Genomic DNA, 18,213 nt, shown 5'->3' with positions numbered 1-18,213 from the left:
AATTTAGCGACGTATGTGAAAGACAGAGCAGACACTGACATGGCATACAAGGAAGAAATTACTAACATCGTGATCGACAATAATTGGCCAAACTGTCGGCATATAGCCAGCGTGTAACGGAGACAAGAAATAGAGTTCATGCATATTCATGAGATGGTCACTAACTTAGCAAGTCCTTGAGACTTGTTGGCTGTTTACACACACTGTAGGAGGTCTCACGCCGCTCTCTGAGAGCGACGTGCTGATTGGCTGAAGCCAGGAGTACGTGGGTTTGTCATTGCAAGATTCGTTCCCGATAAGTGATCGTCCTGCACGATATCACAGCCGTCGGTTGCCGCTTACAAACATCACAGAGACTGTGTGTGCATCCAAAAGACTAACAACTCCTCGGATATTGTAAAATGTATTCCAATTATTCTAACTTTTCCGTTAAGACTCTGCTTAGCGAAAATCACTTGGACTATCAGGCGATGAATTTCCCAATGCCGACTGCTAATTTTCCTTTCGAGACGCAAAGATCTTGCGATCAACTGCAGATGAATAATTACGCTTCTTGTATCTATGGAAGTCCTGCATCTCCGACTCTTGATCATATCCAGCCGACATACACCACCCTGCCGTGCGGCTCCCCCGGGACTGCCCTGGGTGCCGGGCCACCCCCATCAGCAAAAGACTTCGAGACTGTCATCCACACCCCGCCAACACCTTGCATAGACGACGACAGCGTCGACACAAAACGTAAGTAAGAGAGGGCTCTGAGAGATTAAGAGATACTTAAGATTCTACTTAGCCGCTTCTAGTAGAAATCCACATCTCCTTGTGTGTGTTCATTTCATATGATATGATTCAATTCATTTGGATGAGCTGAAGAGGTTCTTAGGTAGAGAGGGTAAAGATGTGTGCAGTTGAGTTGTGGGTTCTGCTTACTTGTGTGTTCTGCGTGTTGCCTGATGTATACTCCCGCTAGTGTCTACTCTCAACGTCAGGAATGTCGTCTGCTGGAATTAAGTAGATGCAGCGATATAACCAGATGCACTTCATGTTTACAGCACCTTTGTCTAGAATAACACACTATAACACACTATAACACACTATAACACACTGTTCAGTGGACTCATACCAGGAGTTCACCTCACGGATGTTACACGACCAGCACAATCTCTCAACACGTGGGTCTCCCCGACCGGATTATCCGGTCGTACATCCAGTGTTGTCAGACCTGGACCAGTGGTGAGCAACGCTTTGTTGACACGATTCTTTTAGTATTTCCTCTCCAGACATTTGTAATACTGTATCATATGATTGTCACAATATGAACCCTGTCTTTCACAAATTCTCTTGAACATCCTGGTTCAAGAATGTATGTCGTGTTACAGGATTAAACGTATTGTTTGCAAACTATTACTAACATATACTGTGTTGCTTTAACTTTGCATAACAGAATTTCCAGTGATAATCTGGACAAGGGTAGAGGTTTAAGTTAGACCTAGCTGATGTTTCTGCAGTTGTGTTTCAAAGATGTCATTTGTACACATCGCTTTACTTCACGCTTCCGAAGAAACACGTCAGTGCGCACCAACAATACGTCAGTTTATATAAATATTCTGATTCATACAATTACCGCGTGAGTTGCTTCCTCCTCTTTTACATCTTGTCTCACTCATTATTTCCTACAATGTATCACACGCGAATAGTTAACCATTTACGAGCAGAACGGTGAAATCATCGCTGACAATGCCATTATGTCTTTGTGACGTGTAAATACTTATACTTACTACTTCTATATCATCTGGAATAACGCAACAGAGTTCCATGTGAATACGCATAACTCTACACACGTTTATTTGTTTTATTTGTGAAAATGTAGATTTTACGATAACAGAATCCCATAAATTCTTTTGCATACAATTACGCTGTACAGTTGACTGCGGGGACTTTCATTCAGCGAAAGGGGGTAAAAACTAAGAAAATATGAGCAGGTTCTTACGTAGATTGTTTATGCCCACTACATCTCATTAACTGCAAACAATATTTCCATATGTCTTTGGTTACTTTTCACACCCTTGGGAAAAGCCACGCTCTCCGACGCTATGAAATGAAATTTAATTTGTTTCTCCGGCGAAGGCAATAGAAGGTAGGTCTTGAAACATAGCAGACGACCCAGTATCTGGATGATTATCGCTTCTCTGAGCCAAAAATGAAGGAACTATCTGATGGTGGAACTTCAAACAGACTGATCGTTCTTATCCTACAATTATATTCTCAACATATCGTCTGTGTATGGAACGAACCCTTCTCTGCATTTCTGCCACCCAGAGACTAAGTTTATATACAAAGCTGTTAGAACTATCGTCTGCTCCCCGGGACGCAGACGACACAAAACCTGTTCGCACCATTATCCGTATTAAACGGATTCCGCGAATGATATGTAAGGTTTTCGGAGGAGCCATAACCCCAATGTGTATTTGCCTCTATCAACAATCCAATTAGCCAAATTCACAATAATATCCCCCTTCGTAACCCGGCCAGCATTTAATTAATGTCCACAAGGAATACTCGTCAGGAGCCGAAGACTGGGGAAGGGTTTCCTACCCACATCGGTCCCTTCCTGCGTCGGTAGATCTAAATTGGGCGGTCCCCCACGCTAGGGGCTGATTATTATTCCTGTCATGGTTTATAGCCCCTAAGGATCTGTTCATTAATTTATAATACACAGATCCGGGGATGATAGCGATGAAGCAATGGGTTTCTTGACTACTTATCGTGAGTTATTGCTTTCAAAGACCACCGTCCGTACAGCGTCTAACTTGACAGGATGGACTGTGTCTTCCGTCTTATCCAGAATACCATCTAGTGGTATAACGACTTCATGCCCTGTGACCAAAGCTTGGCAGGGATGCACTGGAATCGTCATGTTTCGGAAACTTTTTAACCATTCTTACTTCCCTGTCCTTTTTTTTTATATTTGCGCATCTGTGAAATAATTGGACTGGAAATTATAAATGCATCTGCAAATTTCTCAAATTTCTTTAATGATTGAAATAACTGCTAATTCTTAAAAAAACGTATCTTATGTGAATACGAGCCAAGACAAGTGAAGAAATGTTGTAGCGTTGATCCACACTGGCGGAATATCATACCACCTTCCGATCTAAACGTTCAAATGAGATGACGTTTTCCTTTCGTCCTTTACAAGGAAACAGTTGGCCGATATATATTGGCTAAGTCATTGTGGATCATATTCTCTGTTCATAATCTAGTATTGTCAAAGATCATTGACAAATGTTGGCTCGGAGCTTGGTCGGGTCTTTCTTCTCTCACGAGGACACTTTCATATCTATTTTACATTCGGAAACGCCTCATTTCAAATTAGAACCCAGACCGTAAGAAATATTATTTGCTGACTTTTAGATCAAACTGAGCATTGTTGAATTTTGTATCCAAACATATCCAGGAACGTATGAATATGAATATTTACAGACCACTGTCATAGACCTGGAAAATTGCTGAGTGCGGTGTTCAACAACAAACAAATGACTTGCACGGCGACAAAAAAAATGAATATTGGTTTGTCAAAACTTATACATCTAAATAGCAAAATATGAGTAAATGATATACATTTCTTATCATAAAATGATATTATTACTGCGACTTATAAATATGACTTGGTGCCTTCTTTCTATTTCCTTCATCAGTGGATTAAAAAGTTAAAAAAGAAATATACAGACCATCCATTATTTCCTGACAGTAGAATTTGATGTTCGGGTACACGTAGATGGGTCGCGGCAGCATCGACAAAATAACAACATTGGTTATAATAATGATAATACCTATATTTTCACGTGTATATTATTTTAACTTTAAGATAATCCACTTAAGTGTCATAACAAAGAATACAACAAAAAATAATAGCCTACAAGTAAAACATTTAGTACATAAAATTTGGTTAAATACGTGTAATTTGTAAGAAATTGTAATTGTGAGGCACAGCGCGCCTCTTCGAATTTTCCCCGAGCGCGCGTGCTTCTCGTGCAGCACGCACTTGCAGTAATTTACATTAAGACGTGTGTGGCATCTGAGCACACGGCGATCGTTTCACCAGACACACATACAAATGGTAGGAATTTTGAAAGGGCGAAACGGCCTTACTTTTGTTTATATCAAACTTGTAAATACAATGTGAATTACTATGTAAACGATTGTCCTTTAATTTTCTTTCAAAACAAATTCAAAGATTTAGACACTCTTGTTCGTTTTGGAACATACTATCATTATTAATTCCTTTTATTACCAATCGCCTTCGTATACACTGCCGTATCGCTAGTAAGTTATTATAAACCTTAAAAAATAAATATTGAAATACGTGTTCATTTATGAAATAGGAACAAGTGATGAATGTTTTAAATGCACGTATATATACGTTATGATATAATACAGCGTTGAACATAAAATGTTTACAACATATTTTTGAATAAAACAAATATTACCAAAATACATCAAACGCATAGCTTAGAAGAAATTACGACGGATTAAAATCAATGAGACGATATATGCGTTTCCAGGTAAAGTGTACATACAATATTCAATAACATGCAGGCCTGTGTGCGTTTGGTTTAAATACAGAGTCGCTTTGAAATAAGACATGGTTAATTCTTGTGACAAAACTGTGAAAGTGACACGGGCTAAAACAATGAGTCTTTACATGCACGTATGAAAAAAGTTTTTGGAATGAGCTTTTAACCAGCTACCGGGGGCTGATATCTGCTTTTGACACGTTCATGGTCATTTAAATGGTCGGTATTTCGAAAGGCATCCAAATTGACATAAAATAACTTTTATTACCCATAGCACTGTGAGATCTGCAAAACATTGACAGACTATATATATATGTTTTAAAATTAATTATTATTTTGAATATTACTTCCAATAGACATCTTAACAATATGTTATTTGGGGGCTACTGTCTCATACAACCTGTGCCTCATGACACTGAATTCCTCATTACTGATGTGACACAGGCAGGTTACTGTTCCATACACTGCCATTCCATGTCATATACTTGTTCCGTTTAGTTTCAACAATTCATTTCGACAAATTAAAGGATTAGTTTGTTACTAACATTTAAATGGAAATCAACGAAAGGTATTCTAAATGAGCATCGTCTAGTGTATACACTCATTCCTCCCGTATAACTTTCTACAATAAAACTTCAAAACAATTTCACCTCAGCGCCTGCCCCGTTCCACTAGAGAAAGCCCCAAGTGAACGTCAACCTTCCTCCAATCAGTGTTTGCACCGAGTTACATTCTAGAAGACCAAGCTATATGTCATCCCATTAAAGTTAGAAGCAGAAAGAAATTGGTGCCGTATGTTCTAACGTCATGGGTTAGTTGGCGCATTTTTATGGCTGGGAGCTACGCAACTTACACGAGAAACGGATCAGCAATTATGATCTTATTTTGATCGCCTTTCCTACTTAATTTGATGGATAGCTACGCCGAAATTGGGAACAGATTTTAGCTTCCGTGAAAAATATCCAGCGTTAATATAGGAACTATTTTAGAATATTTCTTTCGTCTTTATACAGAGGAAGTGTTCACATCTTGGAAGCACCGCCATGTACTTGATTAGGATTGACGAAGTTTGAATTTATGACTGACAACTGTGAAATATGCATGGCAGGTATCGACATGAGAAAAATATATATACCAAATTGATATATCAATGTGCATCGTAGTTCTTTGCGATATTGACAGCTGATGGTACATAAAACATTTACCGAATTAATTGTAATATAGTATATTATAATATGATACCTTATCCAGTATATTATATCGGATCTACATACATCATTGAAACAGCTACCTGTTGAAGACGCCAACGAGGATGTCCCTTTCAGTTGACATGAAATTGACATGAAATGAACACGTGTCAGCGCTATTGTGTGGTTTCCTGTGTGCCTCTGTGTAGTAGAGCTATGCAGGAGGAAATGTACTAATAAAGCACGAATTACACCATTTCAAATTGTCAGACTTACCTGTACCAGGAAAACGTTTTTTTCCAGAATACAAACGGGCGAGATGAATCGATTACACTGAATCAGTTTCTAAATTTGTTAATTACATTTGATCTAAGGATGCTAAAAGACAAATTTCTGTAAGCGCTTTCAGAAATACCGTTCGGATACAGGTGTATTAATAATGTATTAAATGTTATTTTCTATCAATGAATTTGTAAGGGTTTATTAAAACTATTAGCCCAATAAATAAACAAACCCTATTTTAAACTTACTTTGAATGGTCAATGAAATATGTGACTAACTTGTCTCTAGATTGTCGCTAAGACTGGCGAATGTAATACACTCGAATGTTCTTGCCAGAATGTTTATATAGATCAATATTTTCTTACGCCGGTATACTATTATCTGGTAAATTATCAATCACTGAACACAAGCTCCCCTTTGTTTTGCTTATTGGGTACGTCAGTGCTGGCTCATGCATCCCCTTCACTAATCACATTTTGTCTGCCGTTGAGCACATTTCCAATTTAGATATATGCCGTGTCAACCTTGTTTAGAATTAAAACGTTTTGATTATAGTTGAAGTTTAAAAACGTTTCAATTACGCCTTAACAAGCACAACATGCAATAAAACCATCAGGAAGTTTAAACCTTGATTTTATGAGAAACGTTTGGCGCTGGTTTTAGAATTCAACCAGAATAAAATGTGTGTTTTTTCTGTAGCAATAACGGGATGTGACTTTTGTTCCAGCACGGTCGCGATGAAAATCTACAAATTAAATTCCTCTTTATATTCTAATCAATTTAATTAATTGCATCTATAAAGTTCTACATTTAATGAACTCATTTTTTCGCAGCAGGAAATTTCAATAAGACGCTCAACAACATATTTACAATGCACGTAGCATAGATAGATGTGTCTGGGTGTGTTCAGCTACATTTGTAGAAGATATTCGAACAACAATCATACTCCAAGGTGACGTCTCGAATGCGTTATTTACTAAACCTGTTTAAAGAAGGGAATATGAAAATAATAGGAATTTACATTTATTTGCATCATTGCAGGTACTTTAGTGTATTGCTAAACTATTAAATTGTATATAAAGGCATTCTTGCTCGTGATATAAACACCCCTCGTCACCAACGTGCGCGTCCTCACCGCCGTAAACCCACCGTAAGCTCGTTTATGATTCTGACAGCTCTGTTGATAACAATCGTGGATATTACAGGGTTATCGTGCCCGTGAAATCGACAGTGCGTGAGGTGGCTATATTTAACATATTCGTGAGATAACTTCTGCTTTCGAGTGGTATCTAGTATCCTATGTAACCCCAATTCATCAAACTAACCCCCAGTATATACAATATTAAACTGTTTGATAAATGGTACGGCTTGGAATGCCCGCGGTACATACAGCCAGATACTGGGACCCGCAATTATTTTTCAGTTAGCAGCCCACTGATAATTTTAATAGATATTTAATAACTTTATATGTGCGTATCTATTGACAATTATGTGGTGATGTTGCAATCTATATAACATCGCCATGCTGAAATTCTAATTTGGAATTAGGTATCGGGTACTTCGAGAATATTGTATAATTAAATCACATGACTCGCGACGCTCGCTTCCCTTAATTGAAATCGACATTACACAGGGCCGCCTATGTGTCAACACTCTTGTCAATTTCACAAGTCAAGTGATTTACAAATAAACTTTGCACGTGCAAATAACCCCGCGAGTAGGGGGATAATCACCAGATAAATCACGTGCATGGTAACACCTTGGAAAGGGAGAATGAGGGTCGCTAATGTGTTGGACGGTAGGGTGTATGGGTGGTGGGGTTTGGAGTTAGGGTGGGGATGAGATGGTGATGGTGAAGGGGTTTATTCTTACTGACATAAATAATATTGTATCATAGTAAGTGATGCTTCCCACAATCATGGTTTTAGATGATATTTTCGTCCCACAACCACTAAAGTGATAAGTTGAAATGATTTCCGTTAGTAAGCTATTACTATAAACTGACCTGGACATCACACGCCATGTTTGTGTCACGCCCTTTGCCCTTATATCACCAAAAGTCGATATTTGTCCGAAATATTGCCACGCGATGATAAATCATAACTTAATCGCTGTAAGATGACAATGACGACCTCTCCGAGGTTATAGCTGACACTTGTACCAGTCGTCAATATCCCACAACAACCAACTCTTTTATTTACACATATCTGAAGCCCTATATCCAAACTAAAGCTCTATATCCAAACTAAAGCTATTTAGTAAAGACGGCTATATCTACGTTACTAGTGTCAGCCCTTGACACAATGTGTTTCTAATTGACCCCTGTAAGTGCCGTGTCACAATGTTTGATGTTCACAGAGGCCGGCCCGGCAACCGCCGCCTACCCCGGGTAGGCAACACCCCCTAAAACACACAGTCAGAACAGGTGTAATCCTTCAAGTGGCCGCCCAAACCGTTCAATCAGGGATTAGGGGTCTGTACTACTTGCACAACTACTTCAGAGTAATGGAGCTATCGATGACTTGACATGATCATATGTAAATGTTGGGAAGGCGCTATCTTGTGTGGCCTCACCGTGACTACATGGCATCCTTTTTACAAACTGTGCATTGTTGCACTTTTCTAGCAATTAATTAATCTTTAAATTATCATCTTTTCAGTACAAAACGCAAAAATAATTGTAACAGTGTTTACAGAATATGCATAGCGACTGCACGTAACGACATTTCACTTCAATGTTTTTTTTCTACCTATCGAAAATCAGTCAGACTATTTGAAAAGTCAATGTATTCGAGCATAAAGATTTATATGAAATGTTAAGAAGTAGAAAGCGGGCAAAATCCCATCGCGTCATGTGTATAAACCGCCACCGCCCGGGACAAGGAAGAAAGCAACAAAACCAGCATTTTCGTTTTCGGAAAATTCGAACGGTTTTACTAGCGTTGCTTTGTGGTTTCTCCCGTAGTCAGTGACGCAAGTCTTGGACCTTCAAGTCTGCGCCGAATGTGACCAGTAGCATTTTCTCCCGGAATGTATCCTGATTTCTGTAGCGAGTCTCTGTGTACACGTGGGTGAAGATAAACGGATGTAACGCGCTTATGCGACAACAGTTTGAACAATAAAATAATTGCGTTGTAATTTAATTGTGACCAAGTGTGTCCAGTGTTATGACGGAATTTCCATGAAACAAATAAATTGAATTACTTTTCGAATTGTGTTGTGAAAGGCAAGCAGTTGAGCACAACATTGCATAAATATGTAACAAAGTATAAAAGGAAACGGAGGCCATGAGATAAGAATATTGTGAATGAATCATTCAAAACAATGCATAATGTGCTCTTATATAGTCAGTTGCTAACAATGATGTCAACGGGTAATACATTATATAATGTCCGGTTAAGCAAATGTAGCATTATGTAATTGATAATTCAAGAACGTTGTTCAGCGGTGACGGCAATATATATCGAAGTACATTTTCCTAAAAAGGGAAATAATATTTGATCGTGTGAGATAGAATTTATGAGATGAACAATCAAAATGATGTCCAAATGTGGATAGTATCCTTCCCAATCCCTGTAACAATACACATCATGTAACACTACTTAGATCACGTTCAGATGAAACCGGTCGATTTACATGGCACCGTAGCCTCATCCCACGCCAAGACCAGTGGAATACACTCTAGTGAAATAGTCTGAGAGTAGTTCCTGTAGTTCTCCAAGTCTGTTTGATCAGTGTGAAATAGACATATAGCGGAACTGGTGAACCTACCTGTCCCGGCAAACGTTGGGACTATTGGGCGTTGCTCGACGACAAAAAACTAAAATGTCTGCTTATTTTATTTCTAATTGAGTTGTATTGGATAACTGTAGAAATGGGACGATTGACACTTGCGAATTAGTTAAAGTATCAAAGGATGTACATAGCATCGAGAAGAGCATCACACGCTGATATATGCTGGGTTAGGGCGTATGAATTGTACTGCGTGGCCACCTCTGAGATCATTGCTTACAGTTTAAAGGACGTGTCTTGACACGCTTATATCTAGTCGGAGTGTTTCCAAGTGTAGGAAATATTCCCACATCAGCTACACCCACATCAGCTACACCCACATCAGCTACACCTACATCAGCTACACCCACATCAGCTACACCCACATCAGCTACACCCACATCAGCTACACCTACATCAGCTACACCCACATCAGCTACACCCACATCAGCTACACCCACATCAGCTACACCTACATCAGCTACACCCACATCAGCTACACCCACATCAGCTACACCTACATCAGCTACACCCACATCAGCTACACAAGTGCCACGTTTTCAATCAAAATGGGTTTGATTGACATCTACACAGGTTTTACTGATGATAAGTATTCTGCCATGTAAGTCTTCTGCAGCAACGTTTTAGTCTGCGATGAGAACTGTGTTAAGTGTTTTTATCAGAATGTATTGATTCTGGTTATTGTGATCGGTGGCATTGTGCTCAGTGTACAGCCACATCGGCACTGAATCCGACATGCTCATTTACACACGATTGTAACTGCGGCCTACAACCTGATACGTGTATGGTTGTAACTGTGGCCTACAATATGATACGTGTATGGTTGTAGCTGCGGCCTACAACCTGGTACGTGTATGGTTGTAACTGTGGCCTACAACCTGATACGTGTATGGTTGTAACTGTGGCCTACAACCTGATACGTGTATGGTTGTAGCTGCGGCCTACAACCTGATACGTGTATGGTTGTAACTGTGGCCTACAACCTGATACGTGTATGGTTGTAACTGTGGCCTACAACCTGATACGTGTATGGTTGTAGCTGCGGCCTACAACCTGATACGTGTATGGTTGTAACTGTGGCCTACAACCTGATACGTGTATGGTTGTAACTGCGGCCTACAACCTGGTGTATGGTACTGCAATATGTTATGTGCATGTTTCATTGTTTACATCTCACATCAATTACAGAACATCTTATGACAGGAAGGTTGCAAACACATGCAGATCTTATGACAGGATATATACCTAGACATTGTCTTAGTACACAGAGAGTTATCAACAATACATTGTTTCCTATCAGTGTGTATGTGTGTGTCGGTGGTGATTCACAGGAGCGATGGATGGCGGGGCTGTATGGCACGGCATCGCACCGCCATCCGCCGGACAGTGGCCAGGATACGGTCACCAGCCTGGAGGTGGCAGACACAGGCAAACCTTCTAAACAGCGAATAGTTGAAATATTTCTCATGGGGAAATAAATAGGTTGTGGTTTGAGCAGTATTTCGAAAACGGGAAACCGCGAAACTGTTTTCAAATCCGTCCGTACCACCCACACCACGCTACAAAACCACGATAACGTTCCAGGTCACGTTAGGGTGTTAGGGGTATGTACAAGGCAGTGTTAGAAATAAGCGCCTGCCCGTACGCCCGTGGCAGGTAGATCTTGTGTCGGGCCCGTAGTTTCATTTTTGTATGGGTCCTTATGGCCTGCAATCTGGCATTTCTTGTTCAAACACTGGTACTATGGCGTTACTGCAGTAGGGTATGAATGATGTCAGGTCATCCCTTCTGTTACCCTTTTGGCGGACACCTGGAGACATATAATTGTCACGATAATGCTGCCTTTTCCGCCTTATTGAATCGGTTTGGTCAGATATTCGAGACTGATATTCACTGGGTTTTGTATTTACTTCAGGGTCAGATAATCTATTGTGACATTCCCCACACCGACCAATATCCTTACGACTGGGCTCAATCCTACTGTTCTATACCCGAATGCTGATAAATGTTATAAGCAGTGTGAAACCAACCTCACACACTCATCACATACTTGCATATTTCAAATGATAAATAAAACACATTGACGATCTTTATCCGGTTCAAGCATACCCGTATTCTCACAAGCCAGAACGAGTGAGATTCTCGCTGCAGGCATCCAGACTACAGTAGTGTTAGGGCAGTCTGTATTGTCTGCTCTGTACGAGAGAACAAGAGTGGCTGAGTATCGATATCGACACACGGGGTTCGAATACACACCAATACACATCAAGTCAATCAAGTGATCTCCAGATTAGGACATTGCAAAAAATAGTTTGACGGGTTTTTTCACACATTTCACTGTTAACACCGAAAGTACAAAGTTCATGCGGTAACGCGAGCACCTTGCATCCAGTTTTACATCTACATAACAGACAGTCAGCGTTCAGCGTGGGGATGTTAGTTAACAGACGTACTGGGGGGATGAATGACAAGATCCTACACGACTACATTGGCCCTCAGTTTCCCCCATGTCTGTTTCCGAGGGGCGCTTATATCACGTCAAATGGTAGTATATTCACGAAGGAATCACCTCTCAGTGGGCGCAGCCCAATAACAGCAATACTGGTGACGATTAGGATAAATATCGATACTGCTGAAACTAATGACATAAACTGAGGGGTAAATGAAAGTAAACCGAGTTTGTTATTTATGTAATTGAAAGAACTGTTGTTAAATCTAATTATGTTCATTTAAACATCACTCATTCCTGCAACGGTTGGCAAAAAGTAAGCTGTGGCTGGTTATTTTGTGTAAACATAAATTGGTTCAATGACGACTGGGATAAGAAATGAATTTGCATTATTTGAAATATTAATTTATGCCGGAAAAAAGCAACCTTAGTGAATTTTAAAGATAAGATGTCTTAGATACCCATCAGCAGCTATGTATTATGCGATTTAAAAAAAAATCAGTTTAAATTTAAGTTTTAACTTAAATTATATTTAAAAAAATAAAAATACGTAGAAGTGTTTTGTAAATGCTGGCTGAGCGCTACTACAGTTCATTTTAAAAAATGTAATATTGATTATGATATTTTATTTGAAAATCATACATATGATAAAATCAACCGAGATGTAAAGTTTCTTTTTCCTCTTAGTTTTAATTTTAATCTGTAAATAATATGAAAAGAGAACAATAGTATTTATGTTTGAAATTAATTTCAATGCGCCGAAATTAATTTCGGTACGAAACCTAAAATTCAAAAACATAAATTTACACTTTTGTTTCTATTTCAAACATAAATATAGGCGTTGCCCTCGCATTGACAAACGTTTGCTTCCGGAAGCTATTGGCTTACAATGGTGTTAATCTCCGTTTCGGACGTTAGTGAACGTTGTCATAGTGCTCATAATTGTATCTCTGTCGTGTAATTGTCTAGTAATTTCATATTTCAAGTACCCGATCCGCTTTCATTAAAATGTACCAAATATAGAGATGGCTAACCCCTGGCGGGAACTTGACTTCATATGATCTTCAAGAGACATTGCAAGTGTCACGTGGCCAGTCCAGACAGACTTTGAGATATAGAACGTTTCTATGTATTCTTTGTTGGTGTAAGGTTAAATCAGATATCTAAACAATATAAATATGAGGGATAACCACAGATTAAAACATTAGGATTATGTCACGCTATTGTTGTTGCAGTTGATTTTGAGTCAGGAATTCACTGGCCATTCTGAACGTGCAATTTAACAAGTAAAACTGACGCTACAGATCATAATTCAATTAACTCGCTCTTTGGGGATTTCCTGATTTCTTCATGACAAAACACCCGTGTATGTGCGATCAGCAGCTGCTGGACTGTGTGCCGAACAGTTTAACCCTATATGATAGAGTATAAGAAGAATGGCGTAGATATGTGGTAGCTATGTAATCAAGAGCTCCCCTAATCACGTAGTTCCTCCCACGTGGATGGCAGTACGCATGTGTGTGTAGCGTGTACATTGCAGATCTCAGTACGCATGTGTGTGTCAGATCGCAGTACACATGTGTGTGTAGCGTGTACATTGCAGATCGCAGTCACCATATCGCGCACACTGCCCTGATTATACTCGCTGTCAAATGTGTACACGAAACGGAATCCTTGTTGGCAATAAGCTCCAGTAGTATCCTCTAGTTACTTTTTAACTTAACTCTCCTTTATTATGTATGTTGACGCCACCTCATTTGTTCATTCCACGTTGTAGTGCGGTGTGACTTGGTTAGGATAAGATTTGTGGATGAACAACTTCTGTACTACAATAAGGAGCGACGTTTTGGTGTAGGTTCTAACACTGCTATCAAGCAAGTTAGTACCTACAACAAAACGTCGCTCCTAATTGTAATAGAGAAGTTTTTCTTCCATAAATCTTATCCTTACTTAGTACTCCAACTTCTAAATGTCCCTCAAAGAAATCTGTTTCATAGGTGTTTCACTTGAAGTTGTCCCACAGCTCCCATGTATTGTCGTCTTCCCACACCCAATACGTCTGTGCGTACACCCAAGTCACAGTCACATTATAACTTGTTTCATACACAACCATTTATTACATGTTAGTAAAATGACCTCTGATCTCATATGTCAACGGAATACCGTTATCTATGCTGTACCGCTGCCCAGTTTCCCCTATAGTGGGGGCAATATTTCTTATCTTGTTTTCGTCTTGGTAAAGGGGCGAGGTGAGACTCGAAAGGGCTAATGAACCGATTTCCGTTTCCGCTATATCCTATTACGCAGGGTTCGTATAGGCCCGTCTGTTCTCATGCAACTCTTGTATTGAAATATACTTGGTAAAACATTTAGACTTCTTTCTTCGAAGCAGGTGTAAAAATGATAGAGAATCTATTAAATTGAGCATTCCGTGTTGAAGACCTCTCACAATTCCACGCTTTATTGGGTGTACTTCCGCTTTGAGGGCGAGGAGTAATTATAGCCCATGGTTTACATAAGCTAGCGCTGCATGTGGGGACAACGTGGTCCATACGACCGCTGCTGACGCTGGGAGAAGGCGTCACTGTGTTCACGGCGTATATACCAGACTCTGCATCAACATCACCACTGGCCCTGATAATGATAAACATATACTGATGATAGTTATGATGCTTATGTTGAATGTGTCAGTGGTGATGGTGGTTGGTAGGATGTTGTAGGTATTGAGTGGCAGTAGTGATGTGGTCGGTAGGATGTTGTTGGTTTGAGTGGCAGTGGTGGTGTTAAGTCAGGGAGTGTGTGAGATGGTGATGTCGTTGACGGCGAGGATGGTAGTGGTGGTGTTAAGTCAGGGAGTGTGGGTGATGGTGATGTCGTTGACGGCGAGGATGGAAGTGGTGGTGTTAAGTCAGGGAGTGTGTGAGATGGTGATGTCGTTGACGGCGAGGATGGTAGTGGTGGTGTTCAGTCAGGGAGTGTGGGTGATGGTGATGTCGTTGACGGCGAGGATGGTAGTGGTGGTGTTAAGTCAGGGAGTGTGTGAGATGGTGATGTCGTTGACGGCGAGGATGGTAGTGGTGGTGTTTAGTCAGGGAGTGTGTGAGATGGTGATGTCGTTGACGGCGAGGATGGTAGTGGTGGTGTTCAGTTTTGGAATATTCCAGCAATATCACGGCAGATGACGCAAGAAATTGGCTTCAAACTTTGTACCGCTGTAAATTGGCTTCAAACTTTGTACCGCTGTGGGTAATCGAACCCGGGGCTTTGGCGTGGGTGTGTGCGTGATGGTGATGGTATGGATGGTAATATTGACAATGTGGCACCAAAGGCTGCATTGATGTTGGTAGTGTTGATGCCGGTATTGTTGATGATGAAGATTATAATGAAGGGTAGATGGCTGTGGTGGTTAGGAAAGCGGTGGTTGTGTAGTGTGTGGCAAGTAGTCTGTGGTTGCACAGATGGTAGTGCTGGTGATGTCGGTGACGATGGTGCTCACAGATGACAACGTTAATGATGGTTGGTTATATTGGTTAAGGGGATAATTTCAGGACGGTCCTGTTTGAATCGAAATGTTAACATTACAAATGTGACAGTACAAGACTAATATTGATGTCTTTCTGCTTACAGCGACACTGCCGTGCACCGTCACCCAGTCCGGCTCCCCCGCCACGGCATCAACCCCTCCACGCCCCGAGGGTGAGAAAACGAAGACCCCCTCAACAAGCTCCGACTCTTCAGGAGAATGTCAACTTCTTAAACAAAGACAAAAGAGGAAACCCCGCGTGTTGTTTTCCCAGGCGCAGGTCTACGAGTTGGAAAGGCGGTTCAAACAGCAGAGGTATCTCTCCGCCCCGGAAAGAGAACAATTAGCTTCCATGTTGAAACTGACATCAACCCAAGTTAAAATCTGGTTTCAGAACAGACGATACAAATGCAAAAGACAACGACAGGATAAGAGTTTGGAACTATCAGCCATGCAGCCCCCAAGGAGGGTGGCTGTACCGGTACTCGTGAGGGATGGGAAACCGTGCATGGGACAGAATATGACTCCTCCCTATTCTGCTCCGTACAATGTTAATCCCTTTGCCTATTCTTCTCCCAGTTATAACACAGTCCCCAACCACATGGCCCAGGTGAACCAAATACAACAGAATGGATATGTCCAGCAGCCAATACACCAAGGCATTAGGGCATGGTAGGGACGGGGTCGTCTCAAAAGTAATGACACGTAATACGGTACCCTAAGGGGGTCACTACCTACTCAGGTAATTCAAAGCTTGAATCCAGCCCGAGGTTTGTTTGGCTGCACTATTGTACATAAACTCCACACAGCGCCTTTGTGATGGAGTGTAGAGCTCGGGTCTGGCACTTCGGGCCATGCAAAAGTAATGACACACCGCAGACAATCAGCACCTTCGACAGGACTGTTCGACACTCGGATCCTTGAATCCATTTCGGGTTGCCGTCGATAACAAATGCAGAATGTGCCGAGGAGGCCGGATGTGTTGCTTTAACAGACAAATTTGTCTTTAAGAGAAATGTCATCTGAATTGTCAGACACGGAACAACTGGACTGCGAGGGGACATAAATCCGTTATCATGTATGTCAATATTAAAGCAGTGTTTACGTTGCAAGTTTGTAATCTGTTGGTCCACGGTTTGCACTGTGTCCTTCTGACTAGTACATGTACTTCGAGACAACTAGACAGCATAGAACCAAATCTACTTGTGATGTACATGTTAGCTGTTTAGATCTCAATAGCAACTACAGGGTATTTATGTCTATCTTGAGTAATAATTCTAAACTACTTTCACCATTCAGCGAGAAAAATATTGACGAAGACTCGTTTCACAATGTGTGAACAAGATGTACATGTTTGTGTATTATAGCTCATTATCATCTCATCTGAATAAATGTTTATTTATCACGTGTGTGTCTTTGACTTTTATTCTGATTCATGTAGTCAATGTTAAAACAACATTTAGGTTATGGACCACTGATCAGGTGATTCAGAAACCCGCACAAAAATGGCATTTCCAATTTGACATTGTTTACAACATCTGAAGGATTCGTGGACATTGTTCACAACATTTGATAGATTCGCGGACATTTTTCAGAATATGTGATAGATTCGTGGTCATTGTTGACAACATCTGAAGGATTCGTGGACATTGTTGACAACATCGGACTGTTTCGTGATAGATTCGAGAAGGTGGATGTCTTAGTGGGTGGATATGGCGTTTGTGTTAGTTGTAACGGGGTGGCTATGATGCTGTGTTAGTGGGTTCGATATGGTGGTTGGTTCGACGTGGCGTTGTGTAGTTGGGTTCGATGTGGCGTTGTGTAGTTGGGTTCGACGTGGCGTTGTGTCGGTGGGTTCGATGTGGCGTTGTGTAGTTGGGTTCGATGTGCCGAAGTGTCGGTGGGTTCGATGTGGCGTTGTGTAGTTGGGTTCGATGTGGCGAAGTGTCGGTGGGTTCGACGTGGCGTTGTATAGTTGGGTTCGATGTAGCGAAGTGTCGGTGGGTTCGATGTGGCGTCGTGTAGTTGGGTTCGATGTGGCGAAGTGTCGGTGGGTTCGATGTGGCTTTGTGTAGTTGGGTTCAATATGGCGTAGTGTCGGTGGGTTCGATGTGGCTTAGTGTCGATGGGTTCAATATGGCGTAGTGTCGGTGGGTTCGATGTAGCGAAGTGTCGATGGGTTCAATATGGCGTAGTGTAGTTAGGTTCGATGTAGCGAAGTGTCGGTGGGTTCGATGGGGCGTTGTGTAGTTGGGTCCGATGTGGCGTTGTGTAGTTGGGTTCGTTGTGGCGTTCTGGCGTTGTGTAGTTGGGTTCGATGTGGCGAAGTGTCGGTGGGTTCGATGTGGCGTTGTGTCGGTGGGCTCGATGTGGCGTTGTGTTGTGTGTTCGATGTGGCGTAGTGTC

The 18,213-nt window shown here is 41.0% G+C and overlaps 1 protein-coding gene across 1 annotated transcript; it reads left to right on the top strand.

Annotated features, from left to right (window-relative positions):
• The first annotated feature begins 264 nt into the window (after nt 1-264).
• Nucleotides 265-17,190, top strand: LOC139452258 (homeobox protein Nkx-2.5-like). The gene is made up of 2 exons (XM_071233656.1): nt 265-738; nt 15,912-17,190. The coding sequence occupies exons 1-2, from the start codon at nt 402-404 to the stop codon at nt 16,481-16,483; spliced, it is 909 nt and encodes a 302-aa protein (XP_071089757.1). The 5' UTR covers nt 265-401; the 3' UTR covers nt 16,484-17,190.
• Nucleotides 17,191-18,213: the final 1,023 nt, after the last annotated feature.

This window comes from Haliotis cracherodii, unplaced genomic scaffold (genome assembly GCF_022045235.1).
Source record: "Haliotis cracherodii isolate W230 unplaced genomic scaffold, xgHalCrac1.p SCAF_9, whole genome shotgun sequence".
In the NCBI taxonomy this organism is placed as follows: domain Eukaryota; kingdom Metazoa; phylum Mollusca; class Gastropoda; order Lepetellida; family Haliotidae; genus Haliotis; species Haliotis cracherodii.
The sequence above is the reverse complement of the archived record's forward strand: the minus strand, read 5'-3'. Positions and strand labels throughout refer to the sequence as shown.